Source organism: Cetorhinus maximus, chromosome 3 (genome assembly GCF_964194155.1).
Source record: "Cetorhinus maximus chromosome 3, sCetMax3.hap1.1, whole genome shotgun sequence".
Classification (NCBI taxonomy): Eukaryota; Metazoa; Chordata; class Chondrichthyes; order Lamniformes; family Cetorhinidae; genus Cetorhinus; species Cetorhinus maximus.
This window is the reverse complement of record NC_135881.1, coordinates 200,770,737-200,783,515: the sequence shown is the minus strand read 5'-3', so window position 1 is coordinate 200,783,515 and position 12,779 is coordinate 200,770,737. Positions and strand designations below refer to the sequence as shown.

General features: G+C 42.1%; 1 protein-coding gene across 1 annotated transcript in view; it reads left to right on the top strand.

Annotated features, from left to right (window-relative positions):
* Positions 1 to 9,682, top strand: part of zdhhc3a (zDHHC palmitoyltransferase 3a) — a 42,372-nt gene extending 32,690 nt beyond the window's left edge. Inside the window, exon 7 of the mRNA XM_078539608.1 lies at positions 8,433 to 9,682. Within this exon, the coding sequence (XP_078395734.1) occupies positions 8,433 to 8,645 (213 nt within the window). The 3' untranslated portion in view covers positions 8,646 to 9,682. The remainder of the gene's footprint in view (positions 1 to 8,432) is intronic.
* The last annotated feature ends 3,097 nt before the right edge of the window (positions 9,683 to 12,779 follow it).

Here is a 12,779-nt window from a genome sequence, read left to right as displayed (position 1 = left end):
TGTAGCATTGTAAAAAGGAAGGCTTGCATTTCTCTAGCGCCTTTCACGACCACAGGGCCAAAGCACTGTATAGTCAATGAAGTACTTTTTTTAAGTGTAGTCACTGCTGTAATGTAGGAAATGCAGACAATTTGCCCACAGCAAACTCCCACAAACAGGAATGTGATCATGGCCAGTTAATCATCTTTTAGTCATTGTTCTGATCAGATGAGGAGTCATCGAATGGCTCCCCTCTTTTCCCACTCCTTGTTTGGCCACAACAGGTTGTTTTTTTAAAAAAAAGGATATGCTTGCCAATTCAGTGAGTTTCACTGTTTACATGCTGAGACTGTAAAAGACACAAACAGACAGGTTTTTTTTGTAAGTTTTAAAAAAGAGGATAGTATTTATTGTACTTAACCGGTCTAAGAAAAATAATAAAAACACTCCAACCTTCACACACGCATGCACTCAGATTCACACACGAGAAATAGATTACAAAATGGGAGGATAGATCAAGTGATATTCTAGAGTCCATTAAAGATTAAAGTTACATGGATCTGGCGGACTGATGACTTGGCTGGATCCAGATTGAGCTTGGTGGCCCCTCAGGATTCGGCGGTGAGGCAATTTAAACATTAGCGGTCAATCTATCTTTTCTTCCAGAGGCAGCAACTCCTGGGATAATTTCTTTTAAAAAATCTCTACCTTTGGCACGTGGATAATCAAACAACAAATGGCTCAAGCTTGCAAGTTGGATGGAGAGAGAGAGAGGTGGGGGGAGACTCACACGGGGGCCTTGCCACTTCATCTTTTCTGCTTCTGTCTGATCTGGAGAAAACAGTTTCTTAAAAAAAAACAAAAAAAAGTTGGCTAACATGTCACATGATCCTCTCCCATCAACTGACCAGTGACCCAAATATGGTCACGGCGAGTGGATTCAAAATGCATGGCTTCAATTTGATTATGTTACAGCTGGGTGAGTTCTTCCCTCAGCCAAAGTCCTTTGCCTGAAGTGATTACATCCATTGTTTGTTCCCCACAAGGTTGAGTCTGGATGTCCTGTGAATCGCTCATGTGATGTGGTTAATTCACACTTCTTCAGGGTAATTGTCTCTGACGGAATTTTCCTAAATAGGCTGGCTCCACTCAATGGCTTTGGAATTGTCTTGTGCAGTGATGCAAATTTTCAACCATCTTGAAACTGCAGTTTCAAGTCACTGAAATGTTGCCTCAATCATTTTAAAATCCAGTAAGGGAATTTCAGCCAGTAAATTCTCAGTAATTTTCGATATAAAACATAGGTTCACAACAGTCATGGTGACTGGGATAAATATTGGCCAGGACACCAGAATGGCTCTTCTTCGAAATAGTGCCATAGGGATCTTATATGTCCACCTGATAGGGCAAGTGGGGCTGGAATTTAATTTCTCATCTGAAAGTCGGCACCTCCAACAGTGCAGAAATCCCTCAGGAACACACAAGCGTCAGCCTAGATTTCTGTGCTCAAGTCCTGGATTGGGACTTGAACCTGCAGCTTTCTGACTCTGAGGTGAGAGTGCTGCCCACTGAACATTAGCCAACATTATAGGCAGCTTACTGCATTGCTTTCTGAAAATGATGCAACCTGTTGTCAAAGCACAACTAAAACAGACCTCAGTCAGTCAGTTACTATATAACTTGTTTGGCTATAGAACCATAAGACCGCCTTATCATGATTTGTGCACCCCTGCTCCCCTACTCCCCCCCCCCCCCCCCCCAACAACTAGCTTGCTCACAATGGCACTGTGATAGCAATTGCCCTACCCTCTTGGAGGTCATCATTGCTCTTCCTTACAAATTTAAACAGCCTCGACATTTTGTTGCACCTCAAGGCATTGCTGATGTTTGAAACTTTTGCAATGCTCATGATGCATTAGACATTGTCCTTGTGCAAACATTTAAAATGTCAACATTCCTCCTTAACAAGCCCATCTTTCTTTCTTCGCATGCTCCAAAATGACACCCTATTTCACATCAGAGCTTCAGGGCAAGCAGTAAGAAGCAAATTATTGAGTCCCATTTCACTGTGGTACAATCTTACAAACAAACTCAAGATGTAGAGGTCACTTCTAACAAATGGTTTCATTCCTACTGCGATGCTAAATTATTTTCACCAACTGTGCCTGGATATCTTAAACCTCCTGTCTGTTTTCCTCTGTTCCTGCTGCATCAGTATAAAAGAGAGGATCACATCAGGGTACAGCCATGCTCTCCACTCATAATACTTACTAAATATTTCTCTGCAACCTACACCGTATGCACATCTTCGACAGGTAGGTTGACTTTTGGAAATTGTTCACCTTCCTGCTGTGTCCACTGCTATTCCAGTTTCTAAAATATTGAACTATGCTTGGATTTCTAAAGTGGCGTCATATATGTCACAGCAAAATAGATGTTGGATAATGTATGAACTTAATGATGCAAAAGGAGTTCTGCACAAATGGTTTTGCAATTTGCGTAGGCTTCATTTCATAATTAGTAGCAAGGTTAAAATAAGTATTCGATTTTGCAACACAGTTTGCCAATGGGGAGAGTACTAGACAGGTCTCCAGACCGACCATTTGAAAATGATAACTTGTGTAAGCCTTTTCATGTGTCAGCCTGCTCAGTGGTTAACAGCAACAGGAATGAAAGTGTGTGTTGCATAAGGTTCCTTTGCATTATGCCGGGTCAATTCATGGATGGCAAAGGTAGGGAGAGTGAGCCGTGAGGAGGACACAGACAGGCTGCAGAGTGATACAGGCCAGTTAAGTGATTGGGCAAGAAGGAAGCAGGTGGAGTACAAGTTGTGGAAATAGCAAATTATCTACTTTGGCAGAAAGAATGGAAAAGCAGAATATTTATTTAAAAGGCGAGAGATGAGTAAATGCTAGTATTCGAAGGAATATTTAGGTCGTTGGACACAAATCACAGAAAGTTAAAGTGCAAGTGCAATTAGGAAGGCAGATGGTTCATTGGTCTTTATTGCAAGGGGATTGGAGTTTAACAGTTTGGAAATTGCGTTGCAATTATATGGGGCAACACTGTTTTACCTAAGGAAGAATATACTTGCCTTAAAGGGTTTGTAACAAAGGTTGATTGATTCCTAGGATGAGAGGGCTGTCCTGTGAGGAAAGATCGAGTAAACTGTGCCTATATTCTCTGGAGTTTAGGAGAATGAAAGGTGATTTAATTGGAACATATAAAATTCATAAAGAGCTAGATGCTGGGAGGCTGTTTTCCCTGGCTGGAGAGTCTAAATCTGAGGGTCATAGCCTTATGATAAAGGGTGGCCATTTTGGACTGAGATGAGGAGAAACTTCTTCACTCAGAGGGTTGTGAATTTTTGGAATTGTCTACCCCAGAGAGCTGTAGATGTTCAGTCTTTGAGTATATTGAAAATTTGAGATTTATCATTTTTAGGCACTAAAAGAATCATGGGACATGGGGATAGGGCATTGGAGTTGATGTCAAAGTTCAACTTTGATCTTATTGAGTGGCAGAGCAGGCTTAATGGGTCATATGGCCTACTCCTCCTTTTCCTTATGTTCTTAGTCCTCAGGACTGCCAGGAGATGCTCTGAAGTAGTTTCTGATTTAACAGCAAGAAGATTCCCAAAGTCCCTGGTTGGAGTGGGAGGGCAGTAATGGTCCATGTCTCCTTGCGTTTCATATTGTTGACGGCATAGCCCCGGCTGAGACCATCAATAAATACTGATCTTTGAGGCTGTCCACCCCATTTAAATGGTTCTCTGCTTCTCCTGCAGCAATTTCTTGCAACTTAATATTGGGATGGTGAAAAACTTTGTTTCTCATTCTCATTATAAACTTTAATGCCACTGATTGCATCTCCCCTCCCCAGCCACTCACTCTAGACTAAAGCGGACTGTGCAAATCCTCGGTGTCCAGTTTAACCCTTCACTGAGCTTTTTAATGCCACATTCTTTATCCATCACCAAAAATCACCTATTTCCATCCACGTTTTCCCCATTCTACAGCTCCCAACTTATCCAAAGTGTAGCCACTCTTTTTGTACAACCTGCTCCAGCCTTACATTCCCAATCCCACTCCGCAAGGCTGACAGTGACTTCAGCTGTCTTGACCCAATTGTCTGGAAGCTTCTTCCTTTAAAAGCTTCCTCAACCCTCATTTTCCACCAATTCCAATTCTTTACCTCTTGCTCCAGGGCTTGGTGTCTACTTCCCTGTTTATTTCCATTTGTGATGACCCTTTGAGACGTTTCATGCATATATACAAGTTGTTAGACCACCCAGCTACACATTGCGAGAGGCTGCATAAGTTGATCATTTTAGACTGGAGTTGATCTTACAGAAATATTCAAGATCCTGCAGGATAGAGGCAAGATGATCATCAAAATATTTAACATCGTCCCAGATTCTACAAAGGGCCATAGCCTTACAGTTGGAAGACAGCGGGTGAATATTTATTTACAAAGCGCGTAGTGTGTATGAATGCAATGGACTGAAAAAGAAAGACTTGCATTTATATAGTACCTTTCACAATTACAGGATGTCCCAAAACACTTCTGAAGTGTTGTCATTGTTGCAATGTTGGAAGCTCAGCAACCAATTTGCACACAGCAAGCTCCCACAATCAGCAATGTTAATATGTCCAGATAACCTTTTTTAGTACTGTTCATTAAGGGATAAATATTGACCAGGTCACTGGGGATAACTCCCCCACTGTTTTTCGAAATAGTGGCCATGGGATCTTTCACATCCAACTGAGAGTGCAGATGGGATCTCAGTTTGACATCTCGTCCAAAAGACAGTGCAGCATTCCCTGAGTACTGAACTGGAGCATCAGCCTAGATTTTTGCTCATAAGTCACGGATGGAACTTGAACCCACAGTCATCGGACTCAGAGGTAAGAGTGCTATCCTCTGAGCCACATGTGTTGAAAGCTGATTTGCAGCAGCAAATTGAGAGGGTTGGATAATTACCTGGAGAAAACAATTGATCAGGCGTGTATGGGAAGTACCGTGGAATATTTCTGAGACACTCGCACCAACCAGCTTGGTGAAAACCTTTTGAGGCTGCTACTTTCAAGGAAGGGTGGGGCGTGGCAGAGCAGCTGATCAGATTGTGTCAGTCTTAGGCCAGAATGTTTTCTGCATCGGGCGGGAGTGGGCGGAGGTGGTTGCGAAGCCGCCTACTGCCCGCGATCGGCTCCGCGCCGCCATTTTACGCGGGCAGGCCAATTAAGGCCCGCCCAGCGTAAGATGCGAGCAGTAGTGCTAGTGTTACCTGTGCGGGCGGGGGGAGGAGGGAGAGTCGGGGCTAGCGCTCTTTCGTGCGTTCAATCTCCCTAAGGCATGGAGCTGCCTCAGGGAGGTTGAAGCACTTTTGAAAAACATAAATAAATATAATAAAAATTTATTGAAACATGTCCCTTCATGTGACTGAGTCACACGAGATGGGACATGTTTATATTTTCATGAAAAACTTTTTATTTCATTCGTAAAAGCTTTAGGAAACCTCATCCCGCTCGTGGATGAGGTTTCCTAAAAAACGTAAAGGTCACTTGGCCATTTAGCTTCCCCGCCAACCATAAGTTTGGACGGGCAGCATAAACTCGAAATTAATTACATCGTTAATGGCCTTAATAGGCCTTTCAATTAGCGGCGGGCGCACAGCCGACTCTGGTGCACGCCCGCCGAACGAAACATCGCGAGACGGCCCGATGATGTTGGGACGCACGCCAGACGTCATCGCGCGTCATTTTACGTGTCGGGCCCACCCCCACATGCCAACGGAAAAATCCGGGCCTTGGTGACGAAGGAGTCCAGGAGCTCCTCACACTTTATTGTTGGAGGTGAGGGTGGAGGAGACAGGGAGAGGGGCTTAAGAAGACAGCTTGCAGGAGAGAAAAGAAGCCGGGCATTTTCTTTGCAATTGAGGGTGATCCTGGAATGGTGCGCGGTTTTAAGTGGTCCAGCCAGATCTGGCAATGGACAGCTAAACTAGTTGCTCACATTTCCTTTCAAGTCTGTGCCCCTTGGACTCAGGGGAGTTGAGAAAAGGACACAATTTTAAATCACTTATGTTCAAGAAAATAATTAAATGGAAATCTTACGATTGCGCTCTCTGTCAAACTTGGTGAAGATGTCCTTGGCCCACTTGTCAGTTACACTGGTCCTTCCAGGCCCATTTCTATTGAAAGAGATGAAATTTATTACTATAAAATTCTCTAGGTTAAGGGTAGATCCGATACAGGTGTACAAAATCATGAGGTGGTTTTTGCAAGTGGATGGGAGAACCGGTTTCCAATGGCAGACCAGTAAGGAGATTTAAAGCTAATTGACATAACATCTAGAGGGGAGATTAGGAGGGTTTGTTTGTTTCACATGGTGAGTTTCAACAGTAACCTTCAAAGGGAAATTGGATACACAGTTAAAAAGGAGAAAAAGGGGAAACAACAGTGGTGTGGGGCTTGGATAACTCTTTTAAAGAGATGGAACAGGCATAATGGGCTGAATGGTCTCCTGTGTGATTTTAGGTGGGGTAATGGAATCATTGAGGTAACAAAAGGAGGAGAGTTAAGGAAAGCACTTTAGGTGAGCTGTTGGCCACACTGATAAAGAATAGGAAATACTGGATCAGTCTAATGGATCTATTGCTCATTTTTACTAAGCTTTAATGCTGATGTATAACCTAACCATCATTTTGATAGGCCCAGCCTACTGAATAAAAACTGTACTATCTGTTTCTCACCTTTTCCTTACTTTTCCCTCTTCAACTAACTTTTAACTTTTTGTTCTTGTCTTTTAACACTGCAGCCTATCATGGGAATAGCGATGGTATCTGCACAAAACCTTTACTGATATTTGACCTTTAATGATCCAGGTATATGTTCTACATGTGTGAAATATCCATCTGCTTCATTTAACTAAATGTTCCTTGTCCTCTGGAGTTTGGTTGTTCACTTTATCCTTGACATAATTATCGCATTCCAAAGAAAGGGAATTGGCGGGGGGCGGGGTGCTTTCTGTCTCTCAGTTTTAAGGTCCTGATGGCCTTGATGTAAAATGCAGACGTGTCCACATCTCGGATGTTTGGAGGAAGGAACAGGTATTCAATAGATTGCAGAAGTGCCCCAAGCACATCAATGAGGAATAACCTCTTCTTAAATGTACATTCTAGTGTTCCATTCCAATTTTACGGAAGCCCCAATCCAGAAGGAAAATGCCGTGGTAAATTGGTTATATTTCTTTCTCAGTTTTGGCCTGAAAGTGGATGCATTTATGAAGCGCTGTAAGAGGAATCCAATGCTTCAGATTTAATCGTGGGTTTCAAAAGGAAATTGGATAAGCACCTTCAGGGAATAAATTAGCAGGGTTACAGGGAGTTGGCCAGTGAGTGGGATGAGCCAGCACGGACTCAATGGGTGGAGTGCTCTCCTTCCATGCTGTAACCATTCTATGATTCTATGACTTAAAACTAGCATTTGTTTACCACAACTTGCCCCTCATTTAAGCCTTTCACAATGGATTCTCAGACATTAAAGCATTACTACAAAAGTTGGAATTGGTAAAGATTTAAAGGAATTGCTCCCTTTAACTATTATGCTTATTTATGTAAAGAGGCTTATTTTTCAATATAAAACTGACCTACTCTAGCAGATTACACAGAATGGGTAATTTAAAGCCAGTTCGACTGAGATTGGGTGTCTCTGTTTATTTGGTGGCCCATACTGTTGATTTTCTTACTGCTGTGACATCTTCACTCAAGCATAGAGGTGTGTTTATTTGGATAATAAGAGACAGAGAATATTGGGCTTGGGCTTTCTCTTGTCTGCCTTGTCCATCTACCTGAAAAAAGAGGTGCAAGGTTACGGGGATAAGGCAGGGGAGTAGGAAGAGGTGGAATGCTCCTTCAGAAAGCCAGTGCAGACTCGATGGGCTGAATGGCCTCCTTCTGCACTGTAAAGATACTGTGATACTGTCTAGAGTAAAACTCCTGCAGAAAGACCGTAAGGACATTCCCATGGAAATTTTTGAAACGTTCCATCACCAAGATCACAGAAACATTGGGGGAATACATTTCAAAATTTCCAAAGGTTCTTCAGCTGAAGAAAGCCCTTTGTAGTGGGTTCCCACGTATAATCTCGGTGAAGGAATTTTGTCATAATTTATTGTCGCTTGGTAGTATAGATCTAGAGTATTACTGAAAAAAGAGACATGCGCTCCTCAGGACAGATGCAAGAGTGCCAAATTTCAAAGGGAGCAACGGTTTATACCGCATGAGGCCGAATCAGCGTCCTTTTTTCAGGCAGTATAAATTGTTGCTTTATTTGAAATTTGGCATTCTTGCATCTGTCCTGATGAGTCAGGATGAATATTCTGGTGGATATTATTGACATCGAACTGATTTTGCTGCCGCCATTACATTGTGTCGTCATAATTGTTTCTAGGGCATTGAGCGTCTCAAAAATGAAACGCCCACCTGGGAGAAGAAAGTGGGATGGGAAGGAATGAAGGCAGCGTTTGATGGAAACTTCTCCTTGGGATGGTTCAACCCATTCTCTGGTCTTCAGTGCAAGAAGACGGCCCAAGCAGTTAACACAAATGACTTAGAAATGACTAAGGACGATGCCACGGAAGGATTAACTGAGCAACAGCACTGAGTCGCTATTTAAACACCACACTTGCCCTCTAACAGGATGAAAGGCTTTTTCAATTTGCTGAACGTAATTTTAAAAAATAAAACCGCTCACAGGACCAGTGACAGATTCCAACGGAGTGACGTATGTAAAAACAGCTAATGAGGAATGCGTTCTGTATGTCTTGGCATCATCCTTTAGTATTATCCAGTGTTAGTATTAATAACATTTCTTTTGCTTTCCAAACAAAACAAATATCCGTGGGTGAAAAGTAACATTGGAAGATGTTGGTTCGTGAAATGTTTCTAAGCATTATTTGCGTGGAATTTTTAAAAAAAATATTATTTCAATCTGCATTTCCGCCTCCTAATGCAGAGAGTTTGGACAGGACAGAAAGGCAAATGAGCTCCGAGATCTCCATTGTCACTGTGCGAAACTGCCAGTCTGGGTTCCTGGGCCCAGCCACCTAAGCCTTGACCCTTTGCTGAATTATCCAGGGCTCTGTGCCTAAGCTCCATCCAGTTCTATAGGCGAGGGCCCAGTTAGAACTGAGTCGTTTTCTGAAAGAGATTTTTGCAAAACTTTAATCACCTCTTCCTTGACAGTGTTCATTCCCAGTAGCCAATGGATTTATACCAATGTGCCCTGCGAGATTTTGCAGTCCCCCTTTATCAATTGTGTACACAGCCCCACAATTCTGATGGCTAACCTCAAGGGTGGCTCCACTGTTATGATCTCTGTAGCGGCCAGGAACAGTTTAAAGAGAAATTCGAACTTCCAGTTATTAGCTGAATGGATGATGCATCGAGATTTCACATTTTAAAAGAATTTTTACTGTATCAATGACCAAAGACAAAACACTATTAATTAAGTGTTATTTTATTTTCATAGGCAACTTGTACTTTAAACAACTGAACCAAATTTGACCCTTTCTACTCTTACCGACAACCAAGAATCCCAATTTTGTTACATTACTTAGTATCTTAAGTAGACATGACCTGGAACCAATCCGAAGTGTTTCATGCCTTTAACGGTATAATAAAGTGGACCTTATACAACTATGTTTTGTGTAACCCAGAAGTATGTCTGCACCTTGTATAAATTAAACAACATCCTTTTTAAGAAGAGTTGGCAAAGTGCCTTTGTTCAGGGAAGTATTCAAGGACAAACCTTTTGGAGGCTGGTGCTCGAATTGAAGATAATGAGCTTTGCTGAGGTTTATCTTTTAAAACCTTGTTACAGTCAGTTACCAGTAAACAAATAACTTGATTCACACAACATTTTTTATTCAGGCCTCAAGAATTCAGAGTTTCCTGCATACTGTTAGTTGAAACCAAAGACAGTTAGAAATTGATAGTGTTTCCTCTTGTTCCTGTTATGTACGAACATACGAATTAGGAGCAGGAGTGAGGCCACTCGGCCCCTCGAGCCTGCTCCGCCATTCAATAAGATCATGTCTGATCTGATTTTAACCTCAACTCCACCTGCCTACCCCCGATAACCTTTCACCCCCTTGCTTATCAAGAATCTATCTCGCTCTGCCTTAAAGATATTCAAGGACTTTGCCTCGACCACTTTTTGAGGAAGAGAGTTCCAAAGTCTCTCAACCCTCAGAGTAAAAAAAAATTTCCTCAGTTCGGGCCTAAATGGGCGACCCCTTATTTTTAAACAGTGGCCCCTAGTTCTAGATTCTCCCATGAGAGGAAACATCTTCTCCACATTCACTGTGCCAAGACCCCTCAAGATCTTATGTTTCAATCAAGTTGCCTCTTATTCTTTTAAATACCAGCAGATAGAAGCCTAGCCTGTCCAACCTTTCCTCATAAGACAGCCTGCTCACTCCAGGTATTAGTCTAGTAAACCTTCTCTGAACTGCTTCCAACGCATTTACACCTTTCCTTAAATAAGGAGACCAATACTGTACACAGTACTTCAGATGTGGTCTCACCATGCCCTGTATAAGTGAAGCATAACTGTCTATAGTTTGGTCATTTCAACAAAGCAATACAAAGATGTAAATGTTTACAGTTTTGGTTATGGAACCAGCAGAAAAGTATGAATATAATGCCTCAGTAATTAGTCAGCTAAACGTTCATTTTAGCCTTGATCAGACCTCATCTGCAGTACTCTGAGCAGTTCTAGACACTACTACACCTTAGAAAAGGATATATTGGCCTGGGAGGGAGTGCAATGTAGATTTTTCAGAATGATACCTGAATTCCAACGGTCACGCTACGGGGAGAGATTAATCAAACTACAGTTGTATTAAGGATGTCTTGTGGTGCAGTGGTAGTGTCCCTACTTCTGGGCCAGAGGCTCTGGCTTCAAGTCGCACTTCAGAACTAGATGGCCATGGAAGGTGTGGCCCAAAGGTTGATTATCGGCCTGTAAATCCTTCCAATATGCCTAATGGCAGTGGGTAAAGAGTGGGAGGGTTTCCTGGTCAGCCATACTGCAGAAGGCCACAGCAAACCACTGCAGTACTCTGCTAAGCTTAATTATGGACCAACCCAATGGAAGACTATGATGGCAATGTTCTCCTAGAGCAGGGTACCTGGAGGAGGAGGAAGATTGTATTTCTTGGATTTTAGAAGATGGCTTAATCAAAGTTTTCAAGATATTAAAGGGACCAGTTGAGGAGAAGCCATTTGTGTTGATTGGGGAGTCCTGGACTTGGAGGTATAGTCTAATAACTAGGGCCAGACCTTTCAGGAGTGAAATTAGGAAATATTTCTCCACACAAAGGATGGTAGAAGTTTGAAACTCTCTTTCACAAATGGCAATTGATACCAGATCAATTGTTTATTTTAAATCTGAGATCGATCAATTTTTGTTAGATAAGAGTATTAACAGAATTAAGGGATATGGGGCAAATGCGGGTATATGAAGTTGGGTCATAGATCAACCATGATCTCAGTGAATGGTGGAACAGACTCAAGGGGACAAATGCCCTCCTGTTCCTATATTCCAGCCAATAGGATTGAGTATAATGCAGGGGTGTGTGGGTGGAGGCGGAATTGGATATTTTCAATTTCTGTTCCCTTAGAAACAGTTACAAATCAGGTTTTGTTTGTTGAGGAGGGAGATTGCCAGGAAGAGAACATTAATTTTGCAGACAAGTGCCATCAGGCATTTTTGAATGGTGTCATCCTGTTAATGGACTGCATTTTGTGGTCAGCGGTGAAATGACTGTGCCCGCTGCCGACCTCAAAGAAAGTTGCACACAATGATTCAGTGATCAGTATGGCGATGGATTTCCTATTAATTTAATTCTGCTCCAAATTAAGGGAATCTCTGCAACAGGCTAAGCAGCCAATCACCTTGAAGAATTCTCATAGACAGAAAACCAGGAAATAAAAAAAAACACTGATCATCTTTCACTTTGTATCATTTTATAGAGACTGAAATAAAAGATTGGAACACAGGGTTTAAGGGAGAAGTTGAACCATCAGAAGCAAACCTTAAAAAAAAATATTTATGGAACATTTTCCATCACAATGGAAAAGTTTTAACATACATCCCACAATTGTAAAATTAGTTTTTCAGGGCCAGAGAGGTTGTTCAACAGTAGTTATGACTTACTACACTGTTAAAAGCTCAGTGACACATTCAACGACACAGCATTTTCAAGGGTTTTTACAGCGGGACTAATTGCACGAAAAGTGGAAGTTCACGTCAAATCAGTGATTTCTAAATGCTTTCCATCTGTGAGGACTTCGCTAGTGCACCCTCCGGCGAAGATTAATATTACTGACAGCAACTTCTGGATCGCCAGGTTTGACTGCGCATGTCCGGATGCCAGAAGTTGCTGCCAGTTTCACAGAGTAATGACGATGAATGCTAACAGTTTTGCCATCACTGCAGCCGCAAAGTCGGGGCCAATACATTTGTTTAAATGAGCAAAATCATTGGGTTGCTTTATTTTGGCAATGGTGACCCCTTTGAGCAAGCATTGTCTAAATGTTTTGGGACATTTCCTTAAAAACTGGAAGACATACTTCTTGAACTGGGCTGGTGCTCGAACACTCACGCGCTGAAGCTGCTTCAATGGTGAAGCCACACCAGTTCTGCACATTTGATTAAATAACCTCAATAGCTTTCCAAATCTGAATTATGCAAAATGCCTAAAGGAACTTTCTTTCCCCATTGAAAACAAGT